This window comes from Schistocerca americana, chromosome 1, assembly GCF_021461395.2.
Source record: "Schistocerca americana isolate TAMUIC-IGC-003095 chromosome 1, iqSchAmer2.1, whole genome shotgun sequence".
NCBI classification, from domain to species: Eukaryota; Metazoa; Arthropoda; class Insecta; order Orthoptera; family Acrididae; genus Schistocerca; species Schistocerca americana.
Genome location: NC_060119.1, coordinates 1152762443 through 1152779522, shown reverse-complemented (window position 1 = coordinate 1152779522; position 17080 = coordinate 1152762443). Strand labels below are relative to the sequence as shown.

Genomic DNA, 17080 nt, shown 5'->3' with positions numbered 1-17080 from the left:
CCAGTGTTCCGCAGTGCTAAAGGCATGAGCGGCCTGCTAACCAACAATGTGAGCCGTGCATCAAGCGCGCTGCATGCCCATGGCCACTTGTTTGTCGGCAGCGGGATTGTCTCGCAGCTGCTTCATTTTGTTAGCTTTGTCATGTCAGTCGTGAACTAAGTTTCGGTGCCCTGAGCGTTCGTCGCATATTGAGTGTATTTGTGCTCATATTAGTGGATTAAATAATGGCTGATGTACCCTCAAGAACAGTGACCAATAGGAAAATATGTGAAGAGAAAAGAAGTTTCCAAGAAATATGGGAAGAAGAGTTTAGCCTTATATGTGTGCACAAAGAAGATACTGCTACTTGCTCAATATGCCGGGATACTATTGTGGGACTCAAGAGATACAGTTTATTTTGCCACTACACAAGCAAGCACAATTCATTTACAGTAGCTTTTCCTTTGAGTTCAAATGAAAGAAAGGAAAACATTTCTCGTCTAAAATCTACCATTCATTGTCAACAAAACGTTATGTTAGCAGCAGTTGGGCAAAGTGAGGTTGTCACAAGAGCATCATACCAAGTATGTAATATTCTGGCAAAAGATATGAAAGCTTTCACTGCTGCTGAATTAGTGAAGCAATGTATGATGACTGTTTCTGAAACTTTGTTTCAAAATTTCTCGAACAGTAAACAAATACCAGCTGAAATAAATAAGCTCACACTTTCAGAATCTACATGTTCACGTCGTATAGAAGATATTTCAAAATGTATGTTTGAGGCAGTGATTAATAAAGTCAAACTATACAAATACTTCAGCTTGTCTGTGATTCCAGTACAGATTTAGCTTCAATGGCTCAGTTTTCATTGTTTGTATGTTACTGCACAAATGATGGGGTAATAGAGGAAGATTTTTTAGCAATTATAACCATGAAAGCTCTCACAAAAGGCTGTGATTTTGTGGGTGCAATTAAAGAATTTGTGAAAAAAAGACTTATGTATGAGCAAATTAATATCAGTATGTACAGATGGTTGTCTGTCAATGACATGTCAACAATGGTTTGATAGCACTGATTAAGAAGGAATGGAATTTGCTAGATTTACTCTCCATTCACTGCTTACTGCATTAAGAAAGTTTGGCATATCAAATTTCAAATACCAAATTGAAGAATGTTATGCAAACAGTTATATGTGTTAAAAGTTTCATTCATGCCCATGAACTTAATCACCGAAAATTTAAAGAACTTCTGCAGGAATTGCAAGCTTGTTACAGTGATGTTCTCCTACATACTGCTGTCAGATGGCTAAGCAAAGGAAAAGTGCTGGAACGGTTTGTCTAAAATTATTTTATTCTTACAACAAAGTTGCAAAAATTATCCTGAACTTGATGATGATGATGATGATGATGATGATGATGATGATGATGGATACTTACAGCTTTTTTGACTGATATTACACAAAAATTCAACACACTTAACTTGGACTTGCAAGGACCAAACAAGATACTTGGGCAAATGACTAACAAAATATTTGCATTTGAAGCCAAACTGCAATTACATATAAATGAACTCAAAGTAAAAGATCTGTCTAATTTTTCAACTGTTGCTATGCTCCAGTCAGGCTTAACTATCGCTGAAACTATTTACCAAAACATGAAAGAATATTTGGAAGAAATAAAAAGTAGATTTGCAGATGTTACAAATATTCGAAGCTGTTCTATTCTTATAGAGAACCCTTGGCATGTTGGACACGATGGTCTCAAATCATTCTGCCAATTTGGATTTCCTAAAACTAATTTGCTAAATGAAATAATCGATCTTCAGCATGACACACAGCTTAAAGCTCTGTTTATAGAACATCGTGAAACACAACAGTACACTGAATTTTGGAAATGAATGCTTAACAATTATAAAAATTAGCGAGACTGTGCTCAGTTCATTTTAACACTATTTCCTTCAACTTACCTTCATGAAGCTTCATTTCCAGAAATGAAGTACCTGAAAAATAAATTTAGAAAACCCAATGAGGATTGCATGCAGCCCAAATGATGCAGATATCAATGACATAGCCTGAAAAGTTCAACACCACAAGTCACATTAATGAAAAAATTATATATTTGTATTTACATTTGTTTTGAAATTAAAATGAATAAAAACCAGATTCAATTAGAGACCTGTAGCTTTCTTATATAGCCTGTTGCATGGGCAGTGCATCTGTCCTTTTCTTATTTTTTAAATTTCTTATTTATTTGTACATTTTTTGAAAGTTTGAGATTAATGTAATTATTATAAAGTTTTTGTGGCCATTTGAATAATGTAATATAATATTTTAATAATACGTCTATCTCATCTTGCATGAAAGTACTTTAAAATAAATTTCAGGAACAAGATACACTGATCCCAGATTTGATTTCAGTAGTGGCTCAAAATTACTAATAGTTCCCTTCCTTCCCTTCACTCTTCATATCCTCCTGCCTAGCTACATGAATATTGTAAGATTATGCAAGTCATGTGAATTTTATTTTCACAGAGATAATTAAACTGGAATGAATTAGTGAGATGCACTGTATGCTTTTTTCCAGTTTATTGAAATTTGATTAGCAGCATTTGATGCACTTTTCAACACTCGTAAACGTGGTGACAGTCGTTCTGTGAAAGTCTGTGAATGGCACATGTCATCATTGACTCATGCTACCTCAACGATTATTCCAGTCGGTCTCAACACTCAACTCCTGTGAAGACTGACTAAAAATGTAATTGTTGACACCGTGACACAACTACTCGTATGTCTCCTACAAATATATCCCTCGTACTCTAATAGTTGTCAAACTGGCAGATGGATATTTAAAAATCTTTTTCCCTGTATTGCAGAATTTCAGTGCCATAAACATGGCTTATTGTTGTCAGCAACTGCACAGCAATGTTATTTGGCAAAGGAATCGCATACATCCAACAGTTGTGAGTGGTTTGTTTCTGAAAGTACTATTTCATTTCAACAGGTGCTAATGTTTACAGTTTCTGAAGAATGATAAATGATATATATCCAAATTCAGTAAAGAATAAATTGTTTGCAGCTGTCGACTTTGCTTGTCTCCTTCATCAAATGAAAAATATACTGGAAGAATTGTAAGTAGGAGTGCGTAAAGTTGTTTCATCACCTTTACAGGTGCCACTTGGTACAGTGGCAGATAAATTTGTTGTTGCAGTGGAAGGGGACGTAATAATGGAAATGTCTTCTTGTTTTTCTCAGTGCTGACAACAAATGGGTGCGTGTGCCTCATGCTGTGTGTTTGTTTTTTTTATCCTCCACTTCTCCTCCTAAACCCTCGGATCAATTTCAACCACACTGATACACACATTATTTTCAATCTGTAAAGAAATATTATGGGGTAAGCAAAGGCAACGTCTTATTGGGGTGGGGGATGGTAATGTGGAGGGAGAAGGGGGAGGAGGACATGGACACATACAGGGGGAGTGCAAGATGGACAGATAAAAGGGTGAACAGATAGCGAGTGAGGGGTAAGTCGAGATGGACGACAGTGTGAAGGACAGAAGAGACAGAATAACATAAGATTGGAATAAATATATATCTAGTCAATGCCAGGTATATCATCTAGTATGAAATAGAATTAAGGCTGTTGTAGTTCAGTCAAGTGAGTTGAAGAATGACTTTCAAAACATGTAGAAAACGGTTGTGATCGTGTCTTATGTTACACAATACATTTAAGTATAAGTCCATTGCTGTTATTAACCATCTGTTCACAAAGACAACGCAGCAACATTTTGTCAGGCAATTACAGTGTTTCAATTTATGGGTCATTTGAGGGTGGCAACAATCTGAAACAGAGAACATTCTACACGTAGTGGTCCGAATGGTATAGACTTTAATGATAAGTGCTAGAAAGTCAGTGGTAAACATCTTGCTTCTTTACCATAGCTAGTCTATTGGAGGTTCATAACACGCCATTTACATGGTTTGCCAGGTAATAAAAAGATTGGAAATCTGCAGCCTGACGTGCCACATCATATTGTTAGTTTTGGCCCAAAAAAGTTTGATGACCACTGCACTTAACCTTTCCTACTTTAGGGTGATTTTAACACCCATAACCCCTTGTGGGGTGCACTGTGCATACTGGCTGAGGCAGAGACTTCGAAACTTTGTCTCAGTTCGACCTCTTCCTCTGAAATACTGGGGCCGCTACACATTTCGGTGTGGCTCGTGGTAGTTTCTTGGCCATTGATTTATCAATCTGCAGTGCAGGACTTCTCCCATCTATCCACTGGAGAGCACATAATGACCTGTGTGGTAGTGACCACTTCCCCATCTTCCTGTCACTGCCCCGGTATCAGGCCCACGGATGCCTGCCTAGATCGGCTTTAAACAAGGCGGGCTGGGAAAGTTTCACCTCTGCTGTCATCATTGAATCTCCCCCACACGGGAACATCAATGTGATGGTTGAGCAGGTGACAACAACAATCATTTCTGTGGCAGAAAACATGATCCCCTCGCTCTTTAGGGTGCCCCCGGTGAAAGGCAGTCCCTTAGTGGACGCCGGAAGTCGCTGAAGCATTACGGAGTGTCGGTGAGCTGTACAGTGACATAAGCGGCACCCGTTCGAGGAGCACCTCATAGCCTTTACACGGCTCCGTGCCCACATTCGCCAATTTATCAAATGACAGAAGCAGGAGTGTTGGGAGAGATAAGTCTCGACCATTGGGTGCCACACGTCACCTTCCCAAGTCTGGGCAAAGATCAGACATGTTTTCGGGTGTCAGATCCCAACAGGTGTTCCCAGTGTTAACATAAATGGCGTGTTATCTACCGACGTAAACAAGATTGCCGAGCACTATGCTCGAGCCTCTGCGTCAGAGAATTAACCCCCCAGCCTTTCGCACTCTCAAACAGCAGCTGGAAGGGAAAGTCCTCTCGTTCACTACACACCACAATGAATCCTATACTGCCCCATTTACAAAGTGGGAGATCCTCAGTGCCCTTGCACATCGATGCCAACCTGCTTATTTTGGTAGCCGTCGGCCAGTTCAGGAGTTGGCGCATTACTTTCAACTGTTGCCAAGCTCAGATTTCCACCATCTTGGCATATTGCATTTTGTAATGAATTTTCAACAATGGCCATTTCCTTTGACTTCATTGTGAACAGTGGTTAGTAAAATTTTGAAAAACAAATTTTCAAAAACGGAATTTTGTTTGTATCCGTATCCTTCAATTAAAGCAGTTTTATGTGCATTTTCATGAGTGAGTCTAATTATTCTCTGGTACAGTCTATTTGATACAGTCTTACAGGATGTGAAAGAATTATTTTGCACCTTAATGTGGACTTCCTCTACACACACACACACACACACACACACACACACACAGAGACAGAGAGAGAGAGAGATAGAGAGAGGGGGGGGGGGGGGTGCTACTTTTTCCTGATGCCATGGCTGGAATTCCATGTGTGCCAATCCATATTCCAGCCTAGGATTGTCCTTCATCATTTCAAATTTATTTTTTAACCAATAAACAAGCTGTAAACAGCATCGGGGTTTTACTTATTTCACTTATAATAGAAAATGTTGGCTAATGAGTAGTAGATAATATAATGTCTTTTGCAGGCTGCAGAATGTGCTGGCAAGCTTCTGGTGTTCAATTCCTCACTGCCAATTGCTGAAGCCCCTGGTAAACTCAAGAACAGGGATGATAGGAAGCTGCTTGGAACTGAGAAAGAGAAAACGGTCTTGGGTATGTCTCTCTTCACATTTTGCTGCAGTAATGATAACATTGTCAGATTAGCTTTAACCACATCACATAGTCTCTGAATGCTCTGTGTTTTTAAGCTACAAAAGTGTGTTTTATTAAACAATGGAAACTCTGGGATGGAAAGTCAACAATTTAAGTAAAAGATAGATTGCTACTTACCGTAGAGTTGACAAGTTGCAGACAGGCACAAAATTAAAGATTTCGGCCACAGACTTCATCAGGAAAAGAAACATATGCATACACACATCAATTCACACAACAAAGCACACCTCACACACACATGACCACCATCTCTGGCAGCTCAACCAGTTGAATTTTGGTCCGATCTGCCAGAGATGGTGGTCATGTGTGCATGATATGTGCTTGCTTGCTTTTTGCATGTGCTCTGCCTTTTCAAATGTTTCTAGAGTAAAAGTGCTCAGATATATTTAGCACTGCTGTTGCAGATGTTCTTGGAAAAATCATAGTTTTCATATAAGAAATTTGCAAATGAGAAAGGAAGGCTTGAATGGTAGTACGGAAGGCTGCCACCAGAAATGAAGACACTACTAAAGGGTTAGATACATAAACTTGGCTGTTAAATCAGCTGAAGTGCAGAGACAGCAGATTACAGATAAATGGGTCTTGTAAGTAGTTTGGCTCTTTAGACTTAATCTGGTATGTTTCACAACATTGCATTGTGAAGCAAGAAACAAAAGTAGTGTCAATAATTGGTCACTAAATGAATGAGAGAAATTACATATATTTTACATGTTGGGTAATTACTGCAGTAAAAGAAGCCAACTTTCCAGGTTGGCAGCTGTGTAGGAAATGTGTAATCTCTGTGGTTGGCTGATGCAAGCACTTCAGTTTCAGCTGCTCCATTTTCTTTAAATTTCCAAATGCTATTAACAATAAAAACCATGAACTGTCAAAGTGCACACTGTATCTCTCAAAAAATTTGCCGCTTTGCTGTTTGTAAGGTTTCTAATTAAGATATCTGTTTGGTGCAAAAATTGGCAATTGACTGTAAATAATAAAAAGTGAGGTCATCCACACAAGTGCTACAAGGCATCCATTAAACTTCAGTCACATGATAAATCAATCAAATCTAAAGGCCATAAATTCAACTAAATACCTAGGAATTACATTTACAGACAACTTAAATTGGAAAGAACACAGAAAAATGTTGTGGGAAAGGTGAACCAAAGACTGCATTCTATTGACAGAACACTTGGAGGATGCATCAGGTCTAGTAGAGAGACTGCCCACACTACAGTTGTCCATCCTCTTTTGGAGTACTGCTGCATGGTGTGGGACCCTTACCAGGTAGGATTAAAGGAGTACATCAAGAAACTTCAGAGAAGGGCAGCAATCATGTATTATCAAGAAAGACCAAAAACCATCCAGTCATTTTTAAATTAAAAAAAAATTGTGAAAGAAAATGAAACTGATATTGGCTGTTTGCCATAATATTGCCTCAGTATGCAGCGCAAAAACCTGTTGAACAGCAATTTGACATAGTGTGTCCACAAGTAGTGATGGGTAGACATGTCGCATATGACAAGTCAATATTGTGTGTACAATATTGTCAAGCAGAAACATTGCAACACAATTTGTTTAAAAGAAAAATTCAATCCAAGTAAAAAATTTTAAAATTTCATTGTGTTTTTGGAACATTACATTTTCTTTAAAAGTGACAAAATATTTGGTGTCTGCTGCCACAAGACACAGAATACTCTACTGGGTCATGAAGATGGGACTTCTTTGCAATGTTTATCCTCTTCAGGACAGGGAAGAGTTGTTAACAACAACCAGTTGACTCAAATGTAGACGTGATGTTGGCTACATTTTTATAAAGTCTTGGAAACACTTCTGCATATACATTGTAAATTAATAGCACTAACATTCCTATCCTTGTGTAGTGTGTAATTTTGTAAATTTTATCACTTCTAATTGTGTTTCTGAAGGTACAGTATCTGGTGGAATTGAAAATGGGATGCTAAAATTTTAAATTCATTTTCTGGGCTACTGAGGTGCTGAAAAACTCCTGAAATTGGACAATATTTTACTAACAACTCAAGAAAAGTGTCTGGAGGTAATTCTAAGATGAAAGATAATCCAAAAAGTTTGGTTTCCTGTACCAAGATCCCTTTCAAATAGAATTTGTCCATTTTCTTGGAAAAGCAAACCTACAATTGTAAATGGCGTGTCAGTTGTTCGAATGATGTGTGTTACTCTATAGATGCCGGAAACTAATCTGATAGTTGGAATTTAAACATGTGAAGAATATACAGAAGCTCTACTTATGATTTCTGCATCAAATTTACAGTTGTACTTTGCCCTTCAGCGTGGCAAGGAGTTGCTGTCGTGCATCATACAGCTGTATTGTTAAGATACATTTAGTGACATTGCATACTGTAGTTCTTCAGTGTATTAAATATATCCTACAAGGGTCTCGGGCAACTTATTTTTTTTTTTTTTTTTTTTTTTCCAACAAATAAGAATTGTTCTTTCCGACGAGGTGAAGCTGGCAACAGGCCACTTCTTCTTCTACAAGATGTCAGTGCTACTATCTTCACTATGAATTGCAAGACATTTATAACGTAAGAGGTGTTGAGTGCTGAAGAATTAGAGCTGCGGAATGTTTCCGAGCAAAGGCATTGTATTTCATTTTATAATGACCATGTTTGAAAGCAGCTCCAAAATATGTTGTTTGTAGTGTATTTGTAGATTCAAAGCCACTATAAAATGGCACATTTGGTGTGAGGTATAGAATTAAGTGTGATGGATGCTTGACAAACTAGAAATACACGTCAGCAAATAGAAATGCTTAATTGGTAATTACATCCTTGTACAAGAGCCTCAGTACCAATTTGTAGCATTGTTACTAAATAGTACGAGGGCCGTTCAGAAAGTAACCTCCGGTTGATTTAAAAAAAATACACCAAGTTAAATAAAAATATTTTAATATATACATCTTACAACTACATCTTTGCACTCTTTTTCTACATAGTCTCCATAGCGATTGAGGCACTTATCGTATCTCTTCACAAGCTTTGAAATTCCTTCTGCATAAAAATCACCCGCTTGTGCCTGGAGCCAGCCTGTGACTGCATCTTTGAGCTCTTCGTCGTCATCAAACCGCTGTGACCCGAGCCATTTCTTCAAATGCATGAAGAGGTGATAATCACTTGGCGCCAGGTCTGGGCTGTAAGGTGGGTGGTTGATAACGTCCCACTTGAAGGACTCAAGAAGGGCTGTTGTTCTGTGAGCACCCATCGTGCACAGAACTTACGGTAAATCTTGCTGTCACTATCTCGTACAAGAGAGTCTTAGAAATCTGTGGAAAACCAGTAGACAACTCAGACATTGAGAAACGTCGATTTTCACGAACTTTTGCATCAGCTGTCTGAACGAGTTCGTCAGTCACCAATGATGGTCTACCACTCCTCTCTTCATCATGAACGTTTTCTCGTCCACTTTTAAATAAACCTACCCATTCACGGACAACTCCTTCACTCATAACTCTTGGTCCGTTCACGGCACAAAGCTCACGATGAATAGCTGCTGCAGAATATCCTTTGGCTGTAAAAAACCTTATGACAGCACGCACTTCACATTTGGCGGGGTTTTCTATTGCAGCACACATTTCAAACTGCCACAAAAACTAAACTAGTGCAGGTACGACGTTCACTCGACCACGGCTTGATGCCGACTGACCTGTTGAGTGCGTGAACGCACAGATGGCGTCGCTACTCCCCCCACAACCCGCACTGTGACCAATCGGAGGTTACTTTCTGAACCGCCCTCGTAATTACTGACATAATTAATTTAATGAAGATTTTAGTGTAAGCAGCGTTACTTTTCTTCTGTTTACATATTTTGTAAATGAGCTGTTCATTCAGATCCAAGTCATTGGAGCCATTTACTTATATTTATCAGTTAATGTACGAGGACCATTCAAATTGAAACAGTCCTTTGTGTTGTGCTGTGGGATGAGATGGTAGCAATGTAGTGCACTAGAAATGACTAAATGGTGATGCATTGGTAGTATATATTTTTGCATTATCCCACTATGGCAGTTACCTCGCAAGTCATAACCAGAAATGAGTGGGACGTACATGTCTGTGCTGTACATAACATTATTATTAGTTTTCTTGTGAAGCAATGTGTTAGTCCTTCAGATATTTTGCAAGACGGTGAGCAAAGTTTGCAGGTGCTACACTGTCAAGGATGGAAGTGTTTGACTGGGCCAAAGTATTTTTGTGTGTTTATCCGTGAAAACAAACTCCCTAACAGTGACTGGGATCAAGCCACTAGTGACAGCATTGCTGTCATTGGCAACATTGTGGAAGATGATGCAGGCTTCACTGTTCATGTCTAATCACAGATAGGCTTAAGTGAAGGGTGTATTCACATCATAACTCTTAAAAAAACATTTTGGGTATTTCAGTGACTGTGGAGTCGGTCCCATTACTAATGAATGTGGCACAGAGAATTTTTTTACTTGCAGATCTGTCAATTTGAGTCAAGCTGAGAAAGATGAATTGTTATGTGGAATGAACTGTGTATCTGACTATATATGTTGCAAACAAGACAATGAGTATGCAGTCGAAGAATTTCTCTTACTAGAGAAAATTCTAACTATTAGACTTTTGGGTTCAAGAAGCACACTAATCATTGATTTTGTCTCTGCAGGTAACAGTGACTGCTGCATACCACTGCAAATTGTTGCTTTCATGAAAGCTTCCTATTGCAGGAAATTATGCAAGCAACATACTGAGTGTATCAAAAAGAATCGTCAGATTTTAAAAAATCATAGCTATTTTGTTATTTGAGACACGTTCGTGAACAGCGTAATGTTGGAAAGAGCAAACTCTAAAGAGTTTTACACTGTTCCTGCTAGGTACCACAATGGCATCTGGAAGTGCATCTGTTTATGTGCCTCTGTTACCAACAACAATGAATGAACTGAGACGTCGCATAACAGCAGCTGTAACTCAAGACATGCTCGCTGTAGTGTGGGAACAATTTGAGTACCGCATTGACACATGATGTGCATCTCAAGGAGGGCATATTGAACACACATGGAAAAAAAAGAACCTTTTTGAGTTTCCCGTTCGTCAAAAAACAAAATTCATTGTATATGTTTGTTAGTTTCAGAAATATAGACATACCAAATTCGATTATTCTTTTTGATACACCCTGTAGTTCTAACATTGTTTTTCAGCATGACTATTCACGAGTGAATACAGCAGCCTTAATCAGCTGTAAATTCCACGACATTCACTTGACATGTCTTTAACAACTTGCTGAAGTCCTAATTCATCCTTATGTGACTACTCCTCATTCCATTCTCTGGTGGAGGCAATAACCAATTAAACCTTCAGTAACAACATAGTGGTCTAGCAGAATGTGCGTATTTGAAGTAATGTGCCTCTCTTTTTTTCTGATGAAGACATTATCTAGCTGTCTGTCTAGTAGAAAAGTGCATTTCTGGTGAAGCAAACTATGTAGGAAGGTAATATATTGCTTTTGCAATTCTACTTATGACCAATGAAGTGAAGGAAAAAATTCTATTTTAAATTCGAATGAAGGCTTGTGATTACATGCTGCAGTTCTGTTAAAGTAGTTTGGATAGGTACAGTGTAATTTGAAGTGTGGTATTTTCTTTCAGCTCCACAAATAACTTTCTACAACAACTTGGGCCAGGAGTGTGTGGGAGCAGGCTGCAGTGTGGATCTTTTCATATTCAACAATTCTTATATTGATCTTGCCACCATTGGACAAGTCTGCAGGCTTAGTGGTGGAGAGATATTCAAATATACATATTTCCAGGTAAGGAGCAGTATTATATGCTGTGAGAATGAAGTATCTGTGAAGTTTAATACTGTCACCATAACAGAATATTCAAGACTGTTTAGATTTTTACTTAACAAGGACAATAAAACAAAAGCTAACTGACTGACAAAAGTAATAGCAGTTACAGTAATGGTGTTTTCAAATTAAGATGCATATTAAAATTGATTTTTTTCCCCCCACACATTCCAAAAAGACTGATGATTATTTATCATGTCCAGTTTCCCCCTAAATCAGGAAAATGTGAAAATTAAGAGAATAATAATAATAATAATAATAATAATAATAATAATAATAATAATAATAATAATAATGATATTGCTATATGACAACATGAGCAGTGTGTGAATGTTTTGTGGAGAGACAGAACAAAAGTGTAACAAATCACTAACTGTGATTATGTATTTAAAAGCCCACACACCATAAATCTACCATTGGGCTTCATCTTCAACTGTCTTCAGTGTTTGTCCACAAAGTACCTATTAAATGTTTTTTATTTCAGTCTTTGATCACAATATGAATTCTTTAGACGATAATCGGCTTCAATCCGTAATGACCATCCTCAGATCTTTTTTACACCATATCCTAAAGTGATTAGGCCATAATGGCACCGTCAAAACATGTAAATATAATCAGCATAGCATCGTCATAAAGATCTGAAATAAGGTGTAGAATAGGCCGCATCATCCACAGTCATTATTTCAACTCATTGCAATAATGACTGTGTGGACGATGCGGCCTACTCTACACCTTCTTTTAGATCTTTATGACAATGCTATGCTGATTATATTTATATGTTTTTGCGGACCCATTATGGTCTTATCACTTTAGGACATGGTGTAAAAAAGATCTGAGGATGGTCATTACGGACTGAAACCGGTCATCGTCTAAAGAATTCATATTGTGATCAAAGACTGAAATAAAAAACATTTGACAGTATGGGATCACTATTTGTATATGCGACCATGTCGCAGTCGGTAAAAGTATCTAATCACCAACCATGTGTACACTACAATTTCCTAGATATCTCTTTACCATTATGTTAATATTTTGATTGAAGCATTTGTCAGATTCTTTACTAAAAATTACCAAGATCATCAGGAAAGTACTGTTGACGAGCATGAAGAAAGTGACCTTTAACCCTAAGACTACAGCCAAGCAGACTGTAGAATTCCAAAATCTTCTCATCTTACATGACGTAATTTGTAGCCTCTGCGTCCTCCAAAATAATTTGCACCACAATTCTAAGTGCAGTCCACACGCACAATTCACTCATTTGCAGTTTTCTTGAATGTGTAGACAATTGTAAATTTATTTAATTGTAGGCATATAAACAGGGCAGCTTGAATTTCTTAAAGTGTGATCGATCAAATTGTAACACTATAACAACAAAAAGGAGGCATTTACTGTCCCTGCTTAAAACTTTAAGAAATTGCTTTTGTGTAAAGGTGGAAATAGTATTTAGAAGGGACCAACCAGTCTGAGGAAGCCACAGGTTGTCCTAATTTGCTATCTTAACCATGCACTATTTGATATAAGCATTTTCCGTGAAGTGAGTGATATTTGGCTTCTGCTTTCTTATTACAGACACACGTGTGGCAAAATGTGTTTATAATCAGTTCAATTATGTGAGTGTATTGTTTGCACATGTAATAGCTCATGACTTGGAATGATAGTTACAGGTACAGTGACCCAGTTATGTCCTTTTGTCATGACAAAAATAAGCTAAGTTGCAGCAGTAAACTGATCATTAATCTGTTTGCCATAACTGAACCAATTTTCTGGCTCTAACTACTGTTCTGTTAACAGAACTCGGTGAAGATTATTCTACAAAACAGCAGTGGAAAACACACTCCATTTAATAGCACAAAAAGAAACACTTTAGTGTGTTTCATCATATTAATTTCCTTGACCTTTAATACAAAATATTGAAGTCAGTTGCGATAAAAGAGAGTGATTCTTGTGTGTTCCAATTTTGTGAAGTCATGATTTTTACCCAGCTTTTTGAAACTTACCTGTATGCATAAAATGAACTGCAATTATGTTTTGGTTATTTACAGGCAGATTTGGATGGGGAGAGACTGATAGCAGACATCAAGCACGATGTCAGCCGACCTGTGGTGTTTGATGCTATCATGCGAGTTCGAACGTCTACAGGTGTTAGAGCAACAGACTTTGCGGGTCACTTTTTCATGTCTAACACTACAGATATGGAACTTGCTAGTATTGATTGTGATAAGGTATTGATCATTATTTCCATGCTCTGTTTAAGATAAGTCATTGTAGCCATTTTACTGTCCTTTCCTTGCAGCATAAGGCACTTAATCAAGGCACATATTTTTCTTCTAATGTAATCATTGCTAACCTTATGTAGCATATGGCATTTTTAGTAATAATCGTTGTGATAAAATTAGATTAGCTGACCTTCAGCTTGAGATTTCTTTTTCATATCTGTAGATTCCACTCACTGTTTGTTGGGCATATTGTTATGTGATGGAAAAACTAATGTGGACTGTATTTTTGAATTTTAATACTAAATATATGCATAATATATGAACAACAATTATCAGTTTTTGAAAATATAATGTTGTTGAGTAGATAAAAAAAATGTATTCACAAAGTGGCAGCAAGAAAATACCATACAAAGGTACTAAAATTCGCAAACTGTCAGAGCCAATGGTTCCTTCTGGCAAAAGAGTTGAAGGGGTAGGAAGAAGAGTGAAGGAAAAGGACTGGTCAGATTTAGGAAATAGGGAGAGCTTGGACAAGTTGCCTGGAACCCCAGGTCATGGGAGTCTCCCATGAGCCAGCATTGTGGATGACTTTTCTGAATTCTCCCCAGTTCCTAAACCTCACACTTTTCCATCACCTTCTTCCTTCCCCTTGAATCCTTCAGGCAGGAGGGGGAGCCACTGTCTCCAAAAGCTTGCAAATTTAGATACTTTTATGTGTTTTTTCTCCTGCTGGTACTTGGTGAGAAGATTTATCTAACCAATTACATCAGGTATTTACATTGTCCTCTGTTGAGTGAATGAATGATTTAAATTTGTTACTTGGCAGATATGCAGTGTTAGATTTCTGCTGTTTCCCCAAGTAACTATTTGAAGTGCTTCATTGGTCATGTATGACCTAAAATGTTCACATGAGCCCGGATGCATTGGAAATCATTTTTGAACTAAGATTTTGTAATATTATTCTACTTTAAAGCAGTGTGAACTTAGAGATTGTAAATATTTTTCTACCAGTCCAAGGAGCTGTGATACTCTTAACGAGACTAAATATCAGAAAAGACAGAGAATCTGTTGCAAAATGTGTGCAGGTCAAACAGCAGGTTAATTATGGCAGTTCTGGAGAGTTTCTTCAGGAATCTAAACAGTGGCTGTATTTAAGTAAAGCCAATTCTGTGAACAGTCAACCTTACAAGTGGAACATTGGTATTAAAATGATTTCTCCCAACACTAGTTGGATTTGGTGAAACAAGTCACCAGCATGTTTAAGTCACTCAAATCTGTAGCAAATGTAGATATAACTGAGCAGTTGCGTAAATAGAGAAAAGCATATTTTCTTCATTACACTGTAGGAAATAACAAATACAAATAGAATTAATGGCTGGTACTTCAGAATTGGTACACAGATTCTGTAAATTTTATTACTTTCAAATATGTTAACATGTCACAAGCTTGAGCATTTTATTAAAGTATATTTTTAAGTATTGCCAATAAATGTATTGCACAGGCTGTGGCTGTCGAGGTAAAACATGATGATAAACTGACAGAAGAAGATGGCGTGTACATCCAGGTGGCTGTACTGTTCACATCCTGCAGTGGACAAAGGCGACTGCGCATAATCAACTTGTCTCTGAAGACATGCTCACAGTTAGCAGACCTATATCGCAGCTGTGATCTCGACACGATCATTAATTTCTTTTCAAAACAAGGTCAGTTACAATTTTCACACATTGTACGTTGCAAATTATCATGTTTGACACACCTGTTTGCCTACATGAGTACATTCAAACAGTAGAAAGCCCAGGTTGCTATGGAAACAATTATGAAAAGAACAGATGCTGTTCACCATAAAGATGAAACATTGAGTTGCATATATGTTCAATGAAAAGACTGTTACGCATATAGCTTTCGGCCAAAACCTTCTTCAGAAAAGAAAGGAAAATGGACATATATTCACAGAAGCAGGCACACATACATGATTGCTACCTCTGGCCACTCTATCCAGATTTCAACTGTTGTGTTGAACGAAAGCAGCACTCCAGAGTGGAGCAGGGAAGGCGGAGAGATAGCAGGGTTTGGATTGGGGGTGAGCACTCCCTGGCAGAGAGCACAGGGACTGGAATGTGCAGGACAAGGTTGCCAAGTGTAGTGTCTTTGGGAGGGAGGTGGGGTATGGGTGGGGGAGTGGAAAAGAAAAGGAGCAAAGGAGGAGAAAGGTGAAAAGGTGATGCGTGTGCTGGCAGTGTGTGGCTTACGATGAGGGTGAGGAAATGTGAATTGGGAGAAGGTGATATTACATGGGACATTGGTATGTAAATTGGGAGCCCAGATCACCTGTATGTTGAGTGATATAATATTCTGCATTTGTTCAGTGTTGCTAAACAATGATAAAAGGAAACGTTGGAAAAGAAATTACAGATGGTTGGCTAAATGTAACTCGAGAAAGAGATAGTAACAATAGAAATCTCAGTAGAAATGGACAGACTAACTGCCACCGTAAAGGTGGTGTAGAAAGTGTGAATAGAGCACTGTTGGTGAAAGTAAAAATATTCCAAATTTGCTCTGTTACTGAGTACCACATTCATTGTGATAGTGTTTGATGATTATGTACAAATAAACTAGTAAGTCTACAACTACATCTACACCTGTATCTGTACTCTGAAAATCACTATGAAATGCATGGCAGAGGGCACGTCCCATTGTTCCAGTTATTAGGGTTTCTTCCTGTCCCATTCATGTATGGAGTGCAGGAAGAATGATTGGTTGAATGCCTCTGTGTGTGCTGTACTTTTTCTAGTCTTATCCTCGTAATCCCTTTGTGATACATATCTAGGGGGTTGCAAAATATTCCTAGAGTCACCATTTAAAGCTGATTCTTGAAACTTTAGTACTCTCTCTTGGGATAGTTCACAGCTATCTTCAAGATCTGAAAGAATATTTATGCGCTATTTTCAGACAGTACTTCATTATAGATAACTGCATCATCTGGGAAAAGTCTGAGGTTATTATTAATATGGTCTGCAAGTTCATTAATATACAACGTGAATGGCAACGGTCCCAACACAGTGAAATGCTGATGGTTGAGAGTTGTAATTGGTATACCTTATGTCAAGTAAATAAATATTGGTAGAACAGAAATGTAAGCGCACGCGCGCACGCGCGCACACGCGCAGAGAGAGAGAGAGAGAGAGAGAGAGAGAGAGAGAGAGTTGGGCCTGCAGTTCTGCAGCTTGAGTGGGTTGGGTTGAGATGTTGTTTCAGGTATAGTGAG

At 38.0% G+C, this 17080-nt stretch overlaps 1 protein-coding gene across 2 annotated transcripts in view; it reads left to right on the top strand.

The window, feature by feature from the left end:
* Window positions 1-17080, top strand: part of LOC124619476 (protein transport protein Sec24C) — a 119497-nt gene that overhangs the window by 87235 nt on the left and 15182 nt on the right. For both annotated transcript variants that reach the window (XM_047145895.1, XM_047145888.1), the window contains exons 11-14: window positions 5596-5722; window positions 11400-11560; window positions 13642-13821; window positions 15317-15518. In XM_047145895.1, the coding sequence (XP_047001851.1) occupies window positions 5596-5722; window positions 11400-11560; window positions 13642-13821; window positions 15317-15518 (670 nt within the window). The remainder of the gene's footprint in view (window positions 1-5595; window positions 5723-11399; window positions 11561-13641; window positions 13822-15316; window positions 15519-17080) is intronic.